At 42.8% G+C, this 22,995-nt stretch overlaps 1 protein-coding gene across 1 annotated transcript; it reads right to left on the bottom strand.

Moving 5' to 3' along the window:
- Nucleotides 1–8,605: 8,605 nt before the first annotated feature.
- On the bottom strand, nt 8,606–17,137 carry NPS (neuropeptide S). The gene is made up of 3 exons (XM_081193116.1): nt 17,035–17,137; nt 16,830–16,911; nt 8,606–9,682 (listed from the first exon to the last, which is right to left on the bottom strand). Exons 1-3 carry the CDS (start codon nt 17,040–17,042, stop codon nt 9,503–9,505), a joined length of 270 nt encoding a protein of 89 aa, XP_081049242.1. The 5' UTR covers nt 17,043–17,137; the 3' UTR covers nt 8,606–9,502.
- Nucleotides 17,138–22,995: the final 5,858 nt, after the last annotated feature.

Below are 22,995 nucleotides of genomic sequence, written 5' to 3'. Positions count from 1 at the left end.
GCAGGATATAGGACTCAATCTAGATTGAAAACAGCATGTTGAGGGCAAGCATGAATGATTCTGGTCTGCACTTTTGTACAAATGATTTAGTAGGTGCACAACCATATAATGGTAGTTTTGGGCCAATAATGGCAGGAGGCAATTCAGCCAACTCACCCTTAGCATGGGATCACAAATTACTGTAGGCTATAAAAGCTAAGCACAATAAACGCTTGTCAAATCTTCTGCTGCTTTGTTTGGGGGTGGGGAGGGAAATTAATATTGAGTATACAGTAGGTTAGAACTGACTTTCTAACCTTCCTGTTAATTTTACCTCAATTACTTTAATGGGGCACGGGGGTAGGTGCCGGTCTCCAGTACTAATGCCTGAACTTGTTACTATCCCCTGACTGTTAGCTTCCACCTGTTCTATATCCCTCATAACTACACACTGGGCACCATGCTGCAGGAGGCACCACAATAATACTGTAGAATGGAGCATGAGAGGCACCAAGTGCAAATTTTAGTGTCTCTCATGGCGCTAATGGAATTTGAGAGCCCAAAGCCCTCCTCTGAAGGTTTTGCACGAAAGTAGTTTTTGTAGTTGCTGCTTTACCATAGCTAAACATTTATATGCTTTGCATGCAAAAGCTCCCAGTTTCAGTTTCCAGCATTTCCAGTAAGAGTTGGGAAATTCTTTCAATAAAAAAGCAAAATATGCGAAAGCAAAAAAGAACAGAATGGAAAGAAAGAAAGAAAGAAAGAAAGAAAGAAAGAAAGAAAGAAAGAAAGAAAGAAAGAAAGAGGCAAGGGGGAAAGGCCATGTAGCCAGCAAAGAAAGAAATCAAACACTGTCTTCCCAGTCCCCCTCTCTTTCTGACTGTTCTTTTGTTTCATTGCATAGTCGACTCTCTGCCAATTCCTGTCTAATTATGTGACTGACTTAACGCTCTTATTGAGATGCTGTGTCTAGCACAACACAAATGCTGCCATATTTCTGAGCATGAAAATGAACCTAAAACTGTGAAACATAAAGTGGCAGGTCACAGGATACACTTTTTGGGCATCGTTGAACAATAGTTAAAATATGCTTGTGAATGCACTGCTTTCATCGCCCAAGAAGCTAACAAGATTCATTTTGCCAGGAGAGTGGAATAGCTTGTACAGCAAGCTAAAATGAACAAACAAAGCAAAGGAGGCCAAAAGGAAAAGCCCGTTAAAACACTTCACTTGTCATAACACTGGAGAGCTGCTTATTAAGGCAGATAGAACAGAGGAGGACCTCTCAGTCCAATTGGCTGTAATGGTGACAAGTGGAAATACTACTTTGTGGTCAAAGAGGTATAAAGGACCAGCAATGTTGTTAAATCTAAAAATATTGCACAAAACTTTATTGAATGTATAGTCTGCTATTGGGGATCCTGAGTTTGCTTGACAAGGCTACTGCCATTTTATAAAAGGCACAATTGGACAATGCCTTTATGAGGAGGACCAACCAACATTTTACAAAATCATGGCATGCTTTCAGGTTCTCCAGAAGTCTTCATTGGGCAAGATATTACACAAAGCTGGGTGAATGAGGAACACACACTTTCTCTTCCTCTGTTTCTTTCTTTACTATAAAGGTAAAGGGACCCCTGACCATTAGGTCCAGTCGTTGCCAACTCTGGGGTTGCGGCGCTCATCTCGCTTTATTGGCCGAGGGAGCTGGCGTACAGCTTCCGGGTCATGTGGCCAGCATGACTAAGCCACTTCTGGCTAAACCAGAGCAGCGCACAGAAACGCCATTTATCTTCCTGCTGGAGCAGTACCTATTTATCTACTTGCACTTTAACATGCTTTCGAACTGCTAGGTGGGCAGGAGCAGGGACCGAGCAACTGTACAAAGTACAAAAGTATAAAGCATAAAACAAAGGACTGTGGATGTTGTAACCATAGGGTCAGCTTGTAGACTCTATTCCCAGATGGACTTTGCAGGTAGAAGTCTGTACTAGGTGTTAAAGGTTACATACCTTGTGTTGTAAGCAAGACCTGTACCATGTCTTATATAAAACTCACCGATTCCAGTTTAGACAGAAAGTAAAAAAGAAACATGGCAGGTCTGGGTTACAAACCAGGTTCATGCCCCCAAAATACAGCGGCTATTGTTTCTTTACACCAGATATCTGTAACACCTAAAAGACTAAAGACTTATCCACACTTGCCTTTCCAGGTTCAGTCCACACTTTAAAGCTCCAGGTCTGAGTGCCCCGCTTTTTTTCTTCTTTGGAGCTTTCCCCACGAAAGCCAACTCTTTAAAACTCAATCTCCAACAATCATAGAATCATAGAGTTGGAATAGACCACAAGGGCCATCGAGTCCAACCCCCTGCCAAGCAGGAAACACCATCAGAGCACTCCTGACATATGGTTGTCAAGCCTCTGCTTAAAGACCTCCAAAGAAGGAGACTCCACCACACTCCTGAATTGGTGTTTGCTCTGACAGAGAGCTAAAGAGCGTGGGTTTGTTTTTTTGCAGGGATAAAGTTCTGAGGTCCCCAAAACACACACAAACACTTGGACATGGAACTTTTGAGAATGGACCTGTGTCTACAAAGAGCAGGGCAAAAGGTTTATTTAGTCTGCACACTACATTGCAAAACATCCACATTTCTGCTTGCCCCGTGCTTTCTAGGCCACAGGTCTGAGCTGCTTTTTTTTGCCTCACTTTCCTGGGGAAAACCCTTCTGTTTACCACTGAATCAATGCTCAGAAAACCCAATTGACATTTGTTCTGATTCAGCATAACCATCAGGTTTCCCTGGAGGAAAGCTGTGGAATAAGCAGAAGTGTGGACTAGCCCCGAGTCTACAAGCTGACTTTCTGACTATAACATCCAGCCTAATTTTGCTAATTTCTCCTACTCATCCACCTGCCTGATGCCTGTTATAGAGTTCTGCAGAACTCAATCTGTTTGTGACATTTTGGCCAGTCCTAATAAACATATCGCCAGACTGTATATTGGAGGTCCCCACCCCTTTATGGACCAACATTACCTTTGCTTTCTATGTGCCATTTTGCATGGTCCAGACTCCATTCTTAAGGAGTGTACAGTGTTTGAAGCTTGTCTGTACACATATGACTGCATCCAATATTAGCCATCCTCAAAGCAGACCCACTGGGACCAATGCACTTGTCAAACAAATCCATTGTTTCAGTGGGTCTATGCTGACAGAGCAGGACCCCAAAGCCAGAGAACAGAGGAGGCCACTTTGGCTAGAGCCACACATTGTTACTTCTTTTGTTGCTGTCATCTTTTGTGTCATTTTGTAGTGCAGGCTTCAGTCTTCTGGGTTCCACATGCCAGTAGTGGGCAGGGGCAGGGGCAAAAGTAGGTGGAGCAATTGATGTTAATATTATCATTGTACAGTAGGCTAGTTTCTACAAAGCAGGGCTGGTGAGGGTGCTCCACTGGGTTTTCCATCATCTGAACATCTTAGAATCATAGAATCATAGAATCATAGAGTTGGAAGAGACCACAAGGGCCATCGAGTCCAACCCCCTGCCAAGCAGGAAACACCATCAGAGCACTCCTGACATATGGTTGTCAAGCCTCTGCTTAAAGACCTCCAAAGTAGGAGACTCCACCACACTCCTTGGCAGCAAATTCCACTGTCGAACAGCTCTTACTGTCAGGAAGTTCTTCCTAATGTTTAGGTGGAATCTTCTTTCTTGTAGTTTGGATCCATTGCTCCGTGTCCGCTTCTCTGGAGCAGCAGAAAACAACCTTTCTCCCTCCTCTATGTGACATCCTTTTATATATTTGAACATGGCTATCATATCACCCCTTAACCTCCTCTTCTCCAGGCTAAACATGCCCAGCTCCCTTAGCCGTTCCTCATAAGGCATCGTTTCCAGGCCTTTGACCATTTTGGTTGCCCTCCTCTGGACACGTTCCAGTTTGTCAGTGTCCTTCTTGAATTGTGGTGCCCAGAACTGGACACAGTACTCCAGGTGTGGTCTGACCAGAGCAGAATACAGTGGCACTATTACTTCCCTTGATCTAGATGCTATACTCCTATTGATGCAGCCCAGAATTGCATTGGCTTTTTTAGCTGCCGCGTCACACTGTTGGCTCATGTCAAGTTTGTGGTCAACCAAGACTCCTAGATCCTTTTCACATGTACTGCTCTCAAGCCAGGTGTCACCCATCTTGTATTTGTGCCTCTCATTTTTTTTGCCCAAGTGCAATACTTTACATTTCTCCCTGTTAAAATTCATTTTGTTTGTTTTTGCCCTGTTCTCTAATCTGTCAAGGTCGTTTTGAAGTGTGATCCTGTCCTCTGGGGTGTTAGCCACCCCTCCCAGTTTGGTGTCATCTGCAAATTTGATCAGGATGCCCTTGAGTCCATCATCCAAGTCGTTGATAAAGATGTTAAATAAGACCGGGCCCAAGACAGAACCCTGTGGCACCCCACTAGTCACTCTTCTCCAGGATGAAGAGGAACCATTGATGAGCACCCTTTGGGTTCGGTCAGTCAGCCAGTTACAAATCCACTGAGTGGTAGCAGAGTCAAGACCGCATTTTACCAGCTTCTTTACAAGAATATCATGGGGCACCTTGTCAAATGCCTTACTGAAATCAAGGTAGGCTATATCCACTGAGTTCCCTTCATCTACCAGGCTTGTAATTCTGTCAAAAAATGAGATCAGGTTAGTCTGACATGACTTATTTTTCAGAAATCCATGCTGACTATTGGTGATCACAGCATTCCTTTCTAGGTGCTCACAGACTGTTTGCTTAATGATCTTGTGGCAAGCCAGGGGAAGAATCTTCGCTGCTGTGGTACCCAGCTTTTGGAACCAATGTCACCTTGAAGTACAGCAGACACCAATCTTAGTTGTGTTCTAGGTTGAAAGCCTATTTATTCTGCCAAGCACCTTCTGATTTTTTAATACTGTACATAGCTTTAAGTGGTTTATTTTAATTACGGTAATATGTTTTCTGCTGTGGATTGTTGTATTTATTATTTTAGTTTATTGTTGTGTTAATGCTTCTTGTAGACTACCCTGGAATTATATAATGATGGGTGGTGTATAATTTTAAAAAATAAATGTATGTTCCCAACACAGATCTTGATGTTTTGCAGCTGAGATTCCTGCCATACATTGCATTAACAGTGAAGAAGATAGGGAATTAAATCTAGTGAGTGAAAAAGCTAACCTAAGTAAAGATTAGGGCATGTATAGAGAGGCACTCATGTGTGTGTGTGTGTGTGTGTGTGTGTGTGTGTGTGTGTGTGTTGGCCAGTACCTTTGTCCCCAACCTTTTTTGCATGAACTATTTCTTTTCCAAGGGTGAGCAAGAAAAAAGATTACCTTTGACCTGCAGTCTAAACTAGTACAGCCCACTCTTATCACCTCATTCTGTTGCATGCGTAGACAAGGCTTCATGCACAGATAAGGCATTGATGCCTACAAGTCAGCCCCACTGACTTCTGCAACAGACTTAATTCCCATATCATATCCATAGGATCAGGTTGCATGTGACTTGGAAACCAATTCTGGGGATTAAATGGGATTTACTTCTAGTAACTGTCCTTAGAACTGAGGTTCTAGCAGTTTATCCATCATCTAATTCCCACATGACACTTCATGTAAACATTTCACTTTAAAAAGCTCATGCATCTAAGTCCTGGAATACACAGGGGGTTAGCAGTGGGGTGGGGTGTGTTGATTTGCTTTGTAATATATGTGCCAGTTTCCTTCCATGCAGTGATTTTTATTTGTATTTTATTGTGCTAATAATAACTAATATACCCTTTGCACATCTGTCTTGTTCTTTCCTGCAATCAAAATGACGTTTAGATCTAAAAGTGGCAGGAGGCTCTTTCCTATTATGCTTACAGTGGTTTGTGATACTAAATTACCCATATATATGCAAATAAAAGCAAATTACCATATCGAAACAGAAAGAACCTCCTTTTCAAAATGTGCATGGCAATAATCAAATTGCTGCATGCCATTACAATAACTAAATTTCAATCTTGTAAGTTAAATAATGTGCTTTATATATCTAGTTATCTAACCGCCCATTTTGCCTGTAAGCTGCAAACAGTAAAAATGTTCCCTTTCCCCATTTCTCATGTTGTTGTTTCAGAGGTTTTATATTCGGGCTTGGTGTTCTCTCACACATGCACACAAAAACCACATAAGTTGCAATTTGAAACACTACTGTGAACAAGAGGCTATTTGGATTGAGGCATTGATGCAGGTTATGACAGGGCAAGGTCATTCAATATTGGGCAACGCTATAATTTGTATCATTACTTGCAGGGAAATTGTTAGAGGAGTGGCTGACAAGAACCCAGCCTCTAAAGTCTGACCCAGAGGGAACTGCTAAGAGAAGCAGATCAATCGCTTGCAGCAGCAATCTCATGCCCAGTATGATTAATCCCCTCTTGGAGTCTGATTCACCGACCTTGGCTGCATACTAGACTTCTCTGCTCATAACCATCCTGTCATGCTTCGAGTCAAAGTGGTGAAGCAGTAATAAAAAGAAACAAAAAGCTGGACATTTCCCAGTCACATCACTGCATGATTATGGGTTGACTAGAGTTTTTCTAAACCACATTAGGGCCAGTTCTTAAGATACAGGAGAACTGCTGCTCCCATATGGATACATTCCATGCTACTCCAAAACATTAGAACTACAAAACATCTGGGACTATTCAGCAAAGTAGTGTCCCCTCCCCACTCTGCAACAGAGAAGGACAACACTGGCTTATAAAGCCATCCTGCTCCTTGGCATCTCCCATGTGACCTCACTATTTAAATATTATAGGAATGAATATAGGAAAATAGGAAGGACACTCCTTCTGGGTGGCAAAAATTAATGATTGTGAGTACAGAACCATGGATTGTAATTATTCAATATGTACCTAAGTACTAACCTGATCTCAGTATAGATAGATAGCATGATGGCTCATAGCCTTTTCTGAAATAGTGGAATTTGGCCCAACCACAGATATAAGTGTTAAACCAGCCATCTGAGCAGTTTACTATAAGTAAAGATTGCAATTCAGCTGATAGTGAGGGATGAATGTGAAAAGATTATTACAGGCTGGATGGCACTTGGGAATATACTAAACCATCCAGGCAATTATGATCTCAAGTCTGCTCAAGCTGACATGAAGAAAGAAAGAAAGAAAGAAAGAAAGAAAGAAAGAAAGAAAGAAAGAAAGAAAGAAAGAAAGGTAAGCAAGTGATATTCTAGGCTTGCATTTGAATCACCCCAGCAAATTTCTGTGCTTGTCTATTGTTGTGTATGGAAGCCACTCTGAAGACAGACTTATAAATCGATGGTTGCAATTGGTTTCAGGCGTGCCTGGTTTCTAGTGCAATCCAATGGGTAAAAGCTCACAGTCTTCCCTTTCTCTGTGTTGTGAATGTCCTCATTCCTGTCTGGTCCCCAAAGTTGCTTTGTGTTTACATCACACTATTGGCCTCAGGGACTCCCATGCAGAGTTGGCAACATTGGGTGCATGCTGAGGCCCGTTTGCAATCCGTGCATCCAACTCCTGGCCCTGCTGCTCTTCCTTCTCACTGATGTTCGCTGTTCACTTGCCCTCTCCAAGCAAGCACTGAGAGAAGCGAGGAGAAGGCTCTGCAGGGTAATCTCAGCACACCTTATCCCCTGTCTTGAAGGGTACTGTTAAATGACACCGGAGGGAGAAGCAAAGGTATGTGCAAAGCAGCAGCAGTAAGGAAGAAGAGAATGTGTGCCCACTGAGGGAAGAAGGCCCACTGGTAGCATCTTGCCTATCTCCCCCCCAAGTTTGAATTGGCACTGTTCCCCTGCTGACATGGGGATTCTCCATACATAAAAAGGCTCTTAGTAGTGTATGTACTTCTAAGCTACCAGTATATTGTACTTCCCAACCACTGGTATCCAAAGATCTGGGAGCAAAAGAACAACATTATGTGCGTTTTTGTTGGTAGTATTGTTTGATGCAGTGTACATAATTCTGGCTAACATAGGTTAAGTTGGAGTGCCCACACTCCCCCCCCCCATGGACCACTTGAAATTTGTTGAGGGTCTTGGTGGACCACAATGCCTGATGTAGCTGTTTTGATGTGCTGTGCTACATCCTAATGATTTTTTAAATTATATTTTTATGGACACACCTCGGACCATGTGAATGAAGCTCACAGATCTTTGGTGGTCCATGGACCAGTTTGGGAACCCCTGCATTGGAAGGAAGTCTGCATTCTAAAATATACCGAAGATGCTCCTCCCAAGTGGCTTCAGATAAATCAGAAATCTCCAACTCTTGTTGACAATTTGTGCCACAAAAAATGTCCACCCTTCAGCTTGTACACAGTTTTTATTCATATGAAAACAATGATAGATGATGCTGTTTCTTTTTATGCACTTAAGACAACTCAAATTTATTATTCAGATTTTACATCTGCTTTTACAAATGTAATTATTACTGTTGAAAAGCTTAAATGGAAGTTTTGAATTTACCTCATACAGTGATTAATATGTTTGCTTTGCTTTCAGAATGCAGCTAATCGAATGCCTTCATAACATCTTTATGCCAGCATGCAGAAATTCTTACATCACTTCTCTGAGGAAATGGCCACAAGGTAAAAGTCACACAAATAATGTAACTCAGCAGATGACCTTTTCTTGTTGACAAAATCTACAATGTTTTGAGACTGCACAGCTAACCAGGTCTATTTTTGTACAGCAGAGGAATAAACGCATAGACATAAAGAGGAAACTAGACTAGTTTCTGTTATAGCACACCCATTAGTTGATAGTTGTCTCATCTGAATATATGATTCTGTACATAGAGGATAATCTATATAATGGATATAGGGGAAGGATATGTCATGCACATTAATCTACTTTCACTGGCGTCAATACTGGGACTAAAAACTTAACTTGTCCAAAATATAGTTCAAAACACTTTCTTGTAGAACCTGTATTGAGGAACGCTTGGTTTCCTGACACCCCTGCAGATTGAATTTGGCTTTCTGTTCCATGCAACTTCCATTTATCCAAATACCCAGTGCTTTCTATGAATGAGATTGTACTAAAATGGTTTCATGTAAATGAGCATTGTGTCAGCAAAATTACAAAACAGCGCTTCTGTGTACTAGAGATGAGCACATTCAGATTATTAAATTGGTTTCTTCACAACAGGTTCCAAATGGTTCATAACAAAACACAAGGCCCATATTTGTGTTAAGACATCTGTTAACAGGTGGAATGAAACCAAAAACACTTTTTATATCAACGCAAAAATGTATGCTGTTATTTTTTATTTTTTTTAAAGAAATGCCTTTGAACAATCACATTTGCTTCACTTGGCTTGTACCATTTCAAATAAACATCTGTTTACATTATGAACACACTGATACATTTGTCTCTGTTGGCTCCATTTCTCATCTAAAAATGCAGTACAAACAATTTTAAAGCACATTCAGTTTAACTTTATACATTCTGATTTGTAGGTATTTCCTCCAGCACTTGCTTATGACTTGGCTCTTTGATAGGAATTTTTTTTAATTCCTGAGCCAACCCCATTCCGAAAGGACCTCTTAATATAAGACTTCTCCAGAAAAGGCTTTAACAATGCTAGTTCTTCGGACCCATCCACCTTGGCTAGGCAACTATTGAGCAGGAGGAGACAGTAATCAGAGTTCCCAGACAGCTGGCAATTCAAAGAAAAAGGATTATTGCTCTGAAGATTTTGGTTTGTTTGTCTGTTTTTTTTAAAAAAAATAGCAGATAAGGAAAAGCCATGTTATGGATTTATATGCTTGTGACAGGGGCACATACGTACGTATACACACAAACTCATTTAGGCTTAAAAAGACATGGATGAATTTGTATTAGCTGTAGATTAAGGGTATAGAATGTCAGGTTTTCATAAGGTCCATGGATATGAAAGCACAGCTTACCTGGAAGAATTGTTAGTATTGTAGACTGTGCTCAGAAGCAAGCCATTTTACTGTATCATTAATGATGTTCTATTGTTCTGGCTTTCTTTTAAGATAGGGCTACTTTTCCTGTCGCTGATTTTTGTGTGCGTGACTAATCATCTAACCGTACGTGCTGACAGGGAAAAAATACCTTTATATAGTCAAAGCTTCAGAGTGCACAGCTGATGCTTTTTAATGAGGCTTTGAGGTATTATCTTTCCCCATCCTTGTCTTAAGGGCTCAGGGAGACACACAATAACACCCTTTTGACATGTAATCCTTACTAGCACCCTTTGAACTCAGGTAGGCCGACAAATTGCAACTTCTTGTGCTCTGTGAAATTGCTGACCAGGGCTTGGAACCTGGGTCTTCTCCCTTTAAAGGCAGCCATATGCTTCCTCCACCACAACTGTGAGGGTTAAGATGCTATTCGCCTTAGCTGATCAGGCCCTCAGACATACTTCAGCAATGAGTGCGTGGCAGCACTTGTGAATGGCAGCTAAGCTTCCATTCAAAAGCGACACTGCCGTCCACACCATAGCCAGTGAATGGTGTCATGGTCAGGTGAGGCTGGTAAGTGGCCCTTCCAAGCCATAGGACCAGTGGATATGGCCTTACCTGATAGACTGTTGGCCCCATGCTTGAGTCCTTGCCCTATCACATAGTTTGCGCAGTCTGGCCCCTCCTCAAAACCAGCATGTGGAAAACGGAAACAGTGGCTCTCATGGCAAGGTAGGACATGGGAGATTTGTGGCAATGCAGCTGCCAGAGACAGGTACTGATGGGAGATTCAATGAGCCCCAAAGCAGCACAGCTCGGCAAAGTGGCAAGCTGTTTGTGGGGAGGAAATTTAAATACTCTGACCAGCAGACCTTGCCATTTTCTGTTTCGCCACTATTTAAATTTCCTACGATGTCCCAGAGCAACACTGTGTTGCAGGCAAAGCTGGAAATTTAAGTGGATTCTGGGTTTAGTCACCCAGTGCTACCCAAAGGACAGGACTAGTAAAATCATCTAAAGGAGGTCGGCTGGCATCATCAGTGGGCTGAGGCAGTGGGGTCCTGCAGCTGGCCAAGGATGCTGAGTGCCTAAGCCCGGCCTGATGACTTCATTTTAGCTGAGAAGCATGAGCTGCCTGCACCTCCAGGCTGAGGCTGGACTAGGTAGATCGAGTTTTGGACTTATGGGTTAAAAATTAAGTTGTACCCCCAGTGGGGTCCTGGGATCCCCCAAATCCTGGAGGTTTCTAATCATAGAGCTAAAAATCTCAAGGGATACTGGCCAAACCATCTGTGGGCTTTCCTCACTTTCCAGAAATACCCAACACTTACAACATGCTTAATGCAAAAGCTCTTGAATTTCCAGAGGTGTAATAATAACCACACAGGGTTTGGAATATTTTAGTAAAGGTAAAGGTACCCCTGCCCGTACGGGCCAGTCGTGTCCGACTCTAGGGTTGTGCGCCCATCTCACTTAAGAGGCCGGGGGCCAGCGCTGTCCGGAGACACTTCCGGGTCACGTGGCCAGTGTGACGAAGCTGCTCTGGTGAGCCAGCACCAGCGCAGCACACGGAAATGCCGTTTACCTTCCCGCTATAAAGCGGTACCTATTTATCTACTTGCACTTAATAATAATAATAATAATTTAAGAGTGCTTTCAAACTGCTAGGTGGGCAGGAGCTGGGACCGAACGATGGGAGCTCACCCCGCCGCGGGGATTCGAACCGCCGACCATACGATCGGCAAGTCCTAGGCGCTGAGGTTTTACCCACAGCACCACCCGCATATTATATTTTATAATATATTTTAAAGGCAAATAGACAATGCATATGGTGTGTGCGTAATGAAACAATGAATGCATTTAATGATTCACATTCTCACAATGAGATCCATTAAGAATGCTATTAAAAATGGATGACCACTAATCAATATCCTGGCCAAAAAAAACAACAAACCCCCAACAACAAACCTCATAATTATTGCACAGAAACAGAAGCTTATTGATATTTAATTGAAATTCAATACAAGGGGCAGACTAATGGGTCCCACTTATACAGGCAATGCATTTTATTAATTAAAAGGTGATTACATAATTGTAATATGAAACTACTTTTAGTTTACAGCTCTATAAATATAAGCACAGAGCAATCGTAACTCCCACCTGCTGAAGGTGGAGGGTTAGGATGTGCCAGATGTTTTGTACAACCTTTTTTTGGCCAGGCTACATGATAGAGCCCCCCTGCTCTCCCCCCTGGCAGAATTGGCTGTTAACAGACTACCTCTGGCTTCTGCTGTACTGACTAGAGTTGGTACAGCAGAAAAATGGGGGGGGGGGACTGCCAGCTTGAGCAGAAGGACTTTGGATGTAGCAGGGTTCCACCACTGCCCCCCCCCCCAGTTGGGAGTTAAGTTTGGTAGCTAAGTCCCTTTGAATTCATTGAGTCTTATTTTTGAATGTATAGGATTGCACTGTTACATCCATTTTGATTCTCAGGTTGGCTATAAATCCGGAAATGGCCCTTGTAATTCCACAAAAGGGGTGTGTGTGATGGAGAACACCCTATCTGTCCCAAGTTGGATCCAATTTTACCTTGCAATTAATGTTTTAGTGCTGGCTCTGTAAAAACCACAATCGATGCAGAGATGGATTATATCATTTAGAAGCATTTTTACTCATTTCATTTCCTCAAAAACTTGTCTTCATTTGTTTTAACGATAAAGCTAACTTTTCTAGTTACATGCTCTAGACTCAAGCTCTGCGATACCCACCTATATACAGTGTATATTACTTGTCTGAACAGGAAGAAGTTCACTGGGTACTGAATGAAAACTCCCAAGTTAGGTGGGGTTACGACCCTGGACCATTTGTCCATCGTGGCCAGTGTTTGCTGCTTTACTGACTGGCGATGACACTGCACAGTTTCAAGGCCAAACTAGTTGCGAGATTAAATGTGTATTTGCATTGGTGGCAATGGGGCGTTTCCTCCTTATGCAAATAGCAACTTCAGAGGATGAAGTTTCCTCAGGATTGGAGCTGGGGAGGAAATGGTTACATTCCTTCCCCATACCTGCTGAGATGCTGCTAATGATCAGATCCCTGCTCCACGGGTGCTATTTGCATATATATACAGTGGTGCCCCTCAAGACGAATGCCTCGCAAGACGGAAAACCCGCTAGACGAAAGGGTTTTCCGTTTTGGAGACGCTTTGCAAAATGAATTTCCTATGGGCTTGCTTCGCAAGATGAAAATGTATTGCGAGTTCCTGCGGGGTTTTTTCCTCCCCCCCCCTTTTTCCCAAGCTGCTAAGCCGCTTATCAGCTGATCCGCTAAGCCGCTTAACAGCTGATCCGCTAAGCCGCTTATCAGCTGATCCGCTAAGCCGCTAAACCGCTTATCAGCTGATCCGCTAAGCCCGCTAAGCCCGCTAAGCCGCTAATAGCGCTAATCCGCTAAGCCGCTAATGGGCTTGCTTCGCAAGACGAAAAAACCGCAAGACGAGGAGACTCGCGGAACGGATTCTTTTCGTCTTGCGAGGCACCACTGTATAGCCATTTTAAATGCATATTTAACATCATGTCTTCCTGGAGTTGCTAGGACATGAACCTGGGATCTTTTGCAAGCAAAGTGTGTGCTGGACCACTAAGGTATGGTGGGTCTTCCTTCCTCCTAAGCCATCTTTCAGAGGCATGCCACAACTTGGAAGGAGAAGGTACTGGAAGCAGCACTGTAACACTATGGTAAAGTCTAGTGGAGGAAGCTTCAGTCAGATTACATACGACCCAGTGTAAAAGGAGTGACCAAATTCCCGCAGGTGGTGGTTTCCTGACAATATTACACATAGCTAGAAGAAAAAAAGTGGAGAATAAAGAATTCTACAAGATATTTTTACAGCTGTGGGGTATACAGAAACACGGGACTTAATTACTGTAATAAAACTACAATCTAATTGAGTATTACAAAGCATCGATGATCATCCTGGACAATATATCTGCTTTTTCAGTGGTAATTTCTTTTGATTCACAGAAAATTAATTTATCTCACTTGTCATTTGGCTCTGGTCCAAAGAAACTTAGGAGCAGCAGGATCTTTCAGCGCACGGTGTGTTTGGAGATAAACTGTGTCTTGTACGTGAGGATTGGGCACAAGGGGACCCTCTGGTGCTAATGAATGCAGTTGCTCATGGTCTTACTCTACAGCTGGCTGTGATGCTGTTCCCTCCTGCCCGGCAGGTATTGCAAATCCACACAATCTGTTTCATTCCATGAATTCACTTATGGATCTTGAGGATGCCAGTGACTACAACAAAAGAAAGCCCTTTTGGTTGTGCCACATGCTGCAGATGTTCCTCATGACTCCTGTGGTGACACCTACCTTGTGGGTCTCCTGGAAACCCTTTGGGGAAGAGAGCACTGTCAGATTATGGGAAGGGAAATGAGTTGCTACCTGGGGTAGCCAAACATGATTCGGAGGGGAAAGTGGGTCTGGTGCCTTCTCCCAGGACAAGGCAAGTGGAGTCCCATCAACCTAGACGTAGTGCCCACTTGCAGGCTAGACATTTCCACTGGAATAGAGTGTCACACCGCACCTTGGCTTAAAAGTTTGTCACTGATCCTGGACCCGTGAATCATAGCCCTTTCTTCTAGATCAGGCTGTTCTGCCTTGTGGGCTGTATTTACTCTTTTCCTGTTGCCAAGTCTGTACCATTCTCCTGCTTTAATAAAAATCTCCCCCTTACATACAAGTCAGAGCATCTGCTGCCATATTTTGGGATGGGAGCAAGGACAGCGTATCCCACCCCACCCCACCCCTAGTCATGCTTTAAAAAATACATGGCAAGTTGCAATTATGTTGAAATCACTTTTGTACCACTTTAACAGCCATGATTTTCCCCAAAGAATCATGGAAACTGTAGTTTGTTAAGGATGCTGAGAGCTGATAGGAAAGCCCTCACAGAGCTACAATTGCCAGCTCTGTTAACAAACTGCAGTTCCCAGGACTCTTTGCTGGAAGTTGTCATAAGTGTTAAATTAGTGTAGGAAAAGTTTTAGCAGTATGGTGTGGATGTGACCATAGTATGGAAGGAGATGCTCACACATATCCCCTTCAAAAGCAATGTGACTAGAAGGTATCAACACCTTTACTTGAAATTGAGTCTCGTTGGAGCCCTGGCAAAACTACACATGGTGTGGTGCAATGTGCCTGGATCTACTAATGTCTTTGTTCTTTTCCAAAGCAGATGTTAAAGGGCAGTTTTGATGGGAGTAAAGACCCAAATTGCTTTGCCAGCCTAATTCCCCAAAACAACCCATTTCCCAGAGCTGCTGTTCACCATAGGTCCAGTCCAACTGCATTTATGTTTTCTTGTGTTCAGCTAATAGCTGAGTGGCGGTGATTTATACTAGAAAATCGGCACCAGCATAAAGGCTCTCAGTTGTAGGGGGATGGATACAATGGCTTGTATCCAACCATACCCTTCATCTGACAGACAGAGCCTTTTCTGAAGGAGTTCTTCTGTCGGTCTAAGACTTTCCTTCCAGGGTTGGGAACCTTTTAATGCAGTCCATTTAGTATGGGAACCCCGATTCAGATCCCTTCACAACCCCAGGAAAGTCTCTGGCTGTTCCTTCAGAGAGTTGTGGAGAATATAAAATATAAATTGCACGACACAGCGTGCAATATTAAATACACCGTTTCCCCAAAGTCATAAATAATCCCAGTGAAGCTTTTGGGAACGAATTCCCAGAATTAAGCAAGTGCTGAAATATCATGTTTAGTTTCCTATAGGAATGTTGTGGTGTTTTAATGAGATATTTTTTAAAGGCTCAGGTGTGGAATAACAAAAAATAATAATAAATGTTTCTATTATTACAAATAATGGAGCTGTTGCCCACGTGGATGGAAGTGATTTCCCCACCCTCCAACAATATTTTGTCTAACACTGAGATTGTACTGTTAGTTTTGAATGTACAAACAACACATTTGAAGCACATTCAAAGCACACACACCCCCGCCAAGAATCCTTAGATGCTTGGGGGGGGGGGGGAGTATGCTAAAGGTGCTGCACATTGTAGTTCTGTGTGAGGTAAACTAGTTCCCAGGAATCATGAGTGGGATGCTTTGCATTATTATTCAAATATCTGCTAAATGAGTTTTGCACCTGTGCATCTTAAGCTTTGAGAAATAATTGGTTTAGCACTCTCTCTTCTTAACCAAGTAGAGTCTTTCTGCTGTTGGATAAAGCCTTCACTTTGGGAAAATATTAGTACTGTGCTCATTTGTTAAAATGTGATCCCCCACCCGCACCCCCACCTAAACATTAAAACTATTCTGTTCTCTTCAAATCTATAACAGGTCTCCATCACAGAATCAGTGTTTTAAGTTAATAAAGATATAAATAGTGCAATCCTATACAGGTCCTACACACACTGATCTGGGGGAAAGTCCCATGGAATCCAAGGAGACTTACTACTTAATAAATAAATATAAGTCAGATTGCACTGCTAGATAGATATATTGGAGAAAAGTGATTGGGCGGGGGGTGGGGTGGAGAAGCCATACTAAATCAAGTTTATAGCATCGAACACATTAATTCTCAGTTTCACGCTTCAATCACTGGAACAGCATCCCTCACATAAAGTGACTAAAGTCTGGATTCATGGAAATCAATAAGTGGAAGGTTGTTACAGCTTTTGTAGATGCACAAAAATGCTTAACAGAACAAGTCCTATGTAATGCCATAGCTAGACTTCCATAAAGGGCATTTGACAGAATTAAGTTGAGTATGTTTAATAATGTTGGTGCTTAAAGGAGTTTTATATGATATTTTAAAAATTAATTACATAGTATATCTCTAGCTAAGTAAAGTTTATTGCTTACCGTAGAAGGGACAAGAGGGTAACACCTCCACATCTGCATTGCCGAGATCCAGAGAATTAATAGAACATTTAGCCTGAGGAGACTGGATAAAAAACACCCAAAATGGAAAAACCACCATGTATTAGTTTAACACCCGTTCAGAAGACAAATGGCATTTTATACACGATGCTATAATTTTCCCCAAACATATATCTGATATATTTACCTGATCATTTCTTCTATTCTGTTTTATGAAACTTTCAGCTGCAAGTAGAAATCCACAGCTGTATAAGCACTCCCCTTATCTTACTCCTAAACAACCATTTTATACCAAAGGTTCAGGAGCAAAAATGTCACCAAATCGCATTTAAGTCTGACTAATTGGTCACCGGTTGGCCTTTATTCTTGTTAAATGGGAGTGGGGAGATGCAAGGAGGCAGCTTCATTCCCAGCATGGAGATACCAAGTGACTAAACTGACAACATTGCCATTAAAAGCATGGCATTTTAACGAGGCATTTAAAATCATTCACACCTGGCCTTTGTCTCTGTGGGACAAATTGTCCAATGTCTACACTGTTTTATAAAGGTGTACACTTTATGCTAAATTAGCTCTACCTGTTGTATATAAGGCTTGGGAGTGAAAAAAAAGGGGGGGAGAATCCCCACACCAATTTATTAAGCAATAATATTTTAAATAATTTTTATTCCAGGGTTGATTTGTATTTTTAAAATTTGTACATGATATTTGCACAGCACTTTGCCTACCTCCCTTGTGCACAATTTTAATAGGAATGGGACTAAATTTGGTCAGATCTTAGATGGTCAGCTTAGCAGGTGTGTCATGGACCAATCTGAGGTAATCCTACAGTAATGGCACTCTCACAGATGTGGATGGAAGCATGTAGCTCAGTGACAGAGCACCCACCAAAAGATTCCCGGTTCATCCCAGGGTCCTCTCCCAGCCTTGCCACGTGTGTGCACACACACCCCAACCCTATTTCTTTCTTCACCCTGGCCTGGCCACAGAAGATGCTCACAGGTTGCAGCGTCAAACGAGTCAAGGGAGGGAGAGGCATTCTGATGCTTGGCTTCATTGGCACAGAATTTGCTGTTACACACATAGTCACACAAAGGACACAGAGCCCTTGGAAAGAAGGGATTGGTTCACCAAAGGTTAAACAATCTGCCATGTTCCTACTATAAAGCTCTGCACTCGCTTCTGCTAATCACGAGCGTTCGGCCAGCTCTTGGTTAGAACGAAGCTTCTCCTTCTGTTTCTCAAATTGTCTTTCTCTGTTGTTTCTGTATCTTGCTGGGATTTCCATTATCACAGAGTGAGAATCAGAACTGCAACTTGCCAGTGGTGGCTCATTTTCCAGTTTGCACCTTGTGATGGCCTGAAGCCAAACAAATCGATTGACAAATTCCAGAAAACTAGTAAGCAAGCTTGTCTTTATGCCAACTTGGCACAGTGAAAGCCAATGCAATATTTATACTGAAATACTCAGCAATTCCAACCAAATGTTGGAAGACAAATGTCGCTGTGTGGTGAGATGACCCACATCAGTTTGTTTGTTTTTTAGTAGAGCAAAGGTTATATGTGCTCTGGCTGTGGACAAATTCAGAAGCAAGCCAAACAGGCAAGCTCTTGCTCATGACTAGAAACTCTACAGACTTGGGATAGCTTATTATGTGGGTGAGCCAATTGCTGGGAACCCCTCCATGCAAGCAGGAGCTCATGGGGCTTCTTCTCACACAGCTGTATCATCTCTGATAAATAAAGAAACTTTGTGGGGTAGGACAAAAGTGCAGCCCACATGTTCACTCTATACTAGAAGTGGGTAACCTCCAGCCTATGGTACCCAGCAGAGGTTCTCAGTTGGACCATGGGGCCATTTCCCCCAGATTATGCCCACCTGCACCACCCCAACATCACAGGTATTGCAAGGTGTGGGACACATGACTTGAAAGGAAAAATCAGGATTGTCCTGGTTATTCCTTAGCAAGTGAGCCTTGCATTTGGTGCCAAATTCAACCCCTGCAGGAATCAGCAGCATTATGGTGTTCCTAGTAAGCAACCCCCAAGTGCAGCCAATTTCTATTGCAAGCAATGTCAGCAGCACTAGTCAGCAGTCTAGGACTGATCGTTGTGCCCACACCTGCCCTACTTACTCCTGCGCTGCATATGCCAAATTTAAAGGGCTATTTACAAACCAGACTCCAGGTGATCCTTCAATGACTAAGTTGCAGATAGACATTTCAATAAATACTGAAGTTGTTGGAAAGCAAATGTCAAGAACGCCATTCTTTAATATCAAAATAAATCTAGTGGGGTTTTTTCCTGTTATACAAGTGGGGCTGCACTTTGATGTGCTCCTATTTTGGTTTCCTGCCAGCCATGCACTCCTCAAGGAGTACAGCATTCCTTTTGCCCTTTCCCTAGTTTTCTTCCTTTGCAATATTTTGGAATCTGAGCTCACTGGGCATGCTCAGTCCTCATCATGTCTCCTCCCCACTTACATGACTGTGTTTTCCACCAGCAAATATATTTTGTACCTTTGAAAAAGTTAACCCAGTCCTGCTGATAAAGATAGGTAAATGGGGAGTGATTTTGCTATTATTAGTATATATCAGGAATGGGGAACTTGCGACCAATCAGATGTTGCTGTATTCCAACTCACCTCACCCCTCACCATTAGCCATGCTGACTGCAGCTGATGGGACTCAGAGTTGCAGAACTTCTGGACTCTTCACCCCCTAGAATACTGAGCAGCCTTTCTCCCAAACAGGTTCTTTCCAGCCAGCTTGGACTACAACTCCAATCAGCTGCAACTGGATGCTGATACAGAATACAGTGCTGGAGCAATGGAGGATTTCGCAACATGTAGCTAAGGTCACTTTCTATTACCTCTTTCCTTTGCTTTTAAACTGGCTGTTAGATTCACAGTGCTAGCTAGGTGTTAATTTTGTGACCAGCAATTAAAAACAGATATCTTTAGGAGACAATTAGCTTAAACCACTTCAGTGGAACGTCTTCTAGCTTTTACTAGCTGATGGGTTAAGAATGTCTCCTCGATAATGTTTCAAGCACCATCTGTTTATTTGTCCATGAATAAGGTCTAATAAAATAAGTAAAGCTTAAATGGATGCACAGAATGGGTAGGGAGGAAGCAACAACATGTATTTTAAAAGATGAGAGTAAATTGGTTTAGAGGAAATGTAAGGGATAAAAGAAACATTGACAAAGCCTTTTTTTTAGTGTGACTATTAGAACTTTAGAAAATACAGGTGTCACAGTAATAGATTGTCCTTGAGACTTCAGTGCTGATAATGTTAAAACAACAACAAAAATCCCCCTCCATCCATAGTTCTAAGGTTTGTACTTGAGTGTCTTGGGTCATTACATTTTAAGAGCTCTACACACAGTTCATAGCCATGGAAGCTTTTTGTTCCCATGTTTTGTTATTTTTTCATTGCAGGAATGAAAAGAACTAGGATCTAGAGTGACTTTGCATTGGGAATGGAAAGGAAAAGCATAAGTCAACAACGGGTTCTGCCCCGTGAGAGAATAACAATAAGAGATGAAATAGAGTCAGATACAGAAATGGGGGGGGGCAGGGGCAGATAATGTGATGGACTATTTAATAGCATAAATATGGATCAGGCCATTGGCCCATCTAGTCCAGTATCCTGTCCTCAGAGTGGCCAAACACTACCTATGGGAAACCTGTAAGTGCAACAACACTTCCCTTCCTCCAACTTTCTTCTCTTTAAAAACTTCTAACCACAATAAACAAAACAGAAAAGGGTGGTCTTGCTGATGCATCAAACTTAAGTCAAGGCACAACTCACTTGTGGAAGATCAGTGTGGTAGCAGGTACACACAGAAAACATTGTTGACTGAAGCATACACTGCTCTGAAATCTGGCATGGGGAAGGGTGATGCATAAGCAGCACTGGTGGAGGAAAAGGTGCGCGGGAGGAGCGCACCGCCCCCGGCAGCGCAGTCCCGGCGGGGTGCCATCACAGCTGCTGCCCCCCCTGCCCGTGCTGGGTGCCATGCCCCTATGGGTGGTGCGCCATGCCCCCAGGATGCATGCCATGCCCCTATGGGCAGCGCACCACACCCCCAGGACGCGCGCCAGCCCCGCCCCCACCTGCTGTCTGCCCCCCAGTGCCAGAGCACGAAGCTCTGCCACTATGCATAAGTGCTTAAAATTACTAAGAAGGCTTAAAATGGCCAATGGTACTGCAGTTAGCTCAAAGGTGGGGAAACCTTTTGAGACCAAAGGCCACATGGCCATATTTCTTTCTTGACAACCTTCCGGAGGCCCAAACGTCAGTAGTGGGTGGCATCAGAAGCTAAAGTGGGTGGAATAATGAATACCTGTGCACAGTAGGCACACACACACACACACACACACACACACACACACACCCCTCTTTATCCTCTATCCAGACAAGCGAGAGGCACTATTAGAGTCCAAGGACATGTCTCAGCCAGGCAAAAACATTCATAGCACATAGCAGGGTGTGGAATGGGAAAAGTTCTGCGGGCCACAGACAGGACCCAGGAAGGCTGCATTCAGACCCTGGGACTGAGGACCTCTACCCCTGTGTTCATCTATTAAGAGAGAATAGGGTGGCAAAGGAAAGTGTGGAGAGAAGAAAAGGAGGAACGTGTCATGTGGTCACCTGCTTGTTCAGACCAGAGTACTGACTCAGTGTTGCAAGCTGGAACCAATTGGATAAGTGTTTGTGCATGACCTATCAAGAACAGTTTCTGAATAGCTGCAGTGCCAGCAGATTTTTGACAGCTGGCCAGCACTGAGCTGTGTCAGGAGGATTGCGCTATCTGTATCATAAATCTACAGGCCTTTGCTCAGGACTTTTGGAGGACATGGATCATGGAATGTAAGGGATTCACAGATGCCCTCGGAAATGGGGAATGGAACCCACTGTGAAGTGCACAAAACGAGTCTGTGACATTTTCCTGCTGTTTGATCCCTCAAGTCCTTGCTAGAGCTGAGTTCATGAAGAGGATATCAACCTTAATTTGCATGAAAATGGAGCTCAGTAAACGCAGATACAATTAAAACCAAGGCTAAACTTTATTAAAGAAGGCTCAAACCTATACAACTTTTCACTGTACCAGAACCATCCAGTTAATCCGCTTATCTCTTAGGGCTGAACGTAGTGTACCTGCCGAGGCTTCAAATGACAGGATTTACTCTCTGAACAAGGCTTGATTTGCTGAATATGTAAATAGTCAAATATTCTCCTGACAGTTTGCATGACTGAAGTTACTTGTCAATGCTCGTAAGAAGCATAGTATTAAAAACGCATATATTCAATTGCATATATATATTTTTGTCTTGGGACTGTTCAGATGGATAAGACTCTTGCAGTTCAATCCTGTGCATGCTTACTCAGAAGTAAGCCTAACAAAATTGGATGGGCTGTACTTCCAGGTTAAAAAGCACAGGATTAAAACTGCTGCTGTAATTTAGAACCAATTTACAGTGGTACCTCGGGTTATGAACTTAATTTGTTCTGGAGGTCCGTTCTTAACCTGAAACCGTTCTTAATCTAAGGTGCGCTTTTGCTAATGGGGCCTCCCGCTGCCGCCGCGCCACTGGCGCACGATTTCTGTTCTCATCCTGGGGCAAAGTTCGCAACCCAAGGTACTACTTCTGGGTTGGCGGAGTTTGTAACCCAAAGTGTTTGTAACCTGAAGCGTTTATAACCTGAGGTACCACTGTACTTAGATTGTGTGCAAATTAGACATTTAAACTACAGTTCCCACAATTCTCTGGGGGGTGCCTTACATGTATAGTGTGTACGCAGCCTAAGAGAAAGGAGTCAGCTACATATTTCATGGTGTGAAATTCAAAAAATAAAATATAATCTGGTAATACCCAAGGACAAGAGAAAATTCATTTCTGCCCTAGCACTGCAGCTGTTAGTACAATATCCATTACAATAGTAATAGCCTATTTATTATGAATCATCCCCAGTGAGTACAGTATAACCCCTTTTAGTCTGTCAATGATTAAAAAAAATGTTTTAAAGCAACGCCACCAGCAGGATAAGCTTCCTCAACGTCAGAAAAGTCTTGCTTAAACAAATAGGTTTTCAACAGATGTTTGAAGCACCCAATGCATATGGTGCTGGAGGAGACTCTT

This window comes from Podarcis bocagei, assembly GCF_964188305.1.
Source record: "Podarcis bocagei genome assembly, chromosome: 4".
Lineage (NCBI taxonomy): Eukaryota > Metazoa > Chordata > Lepidosauria > Squamata > Lacertidae > Podarcis > Podarcis bocagei.
The sequence above is the reverse complement of the archived record's forward strand: the minus strand, read 5'-3'. Positions and strand labels throughout refer to the sequence as shown.

What these genes read in the sequence shown, in the direction of transcription:
- NPS (XM_081193116.1), bottom strand. An exon ending in ACCCTCTTGTCCCTTCTACG is followed by an intron (nt 9,683 to 16,829) that starts GTAAGCAATAAA and finishes TTGAATTGCCAG; the next exon opens with CTGTCTGGGAACTCTGATTA.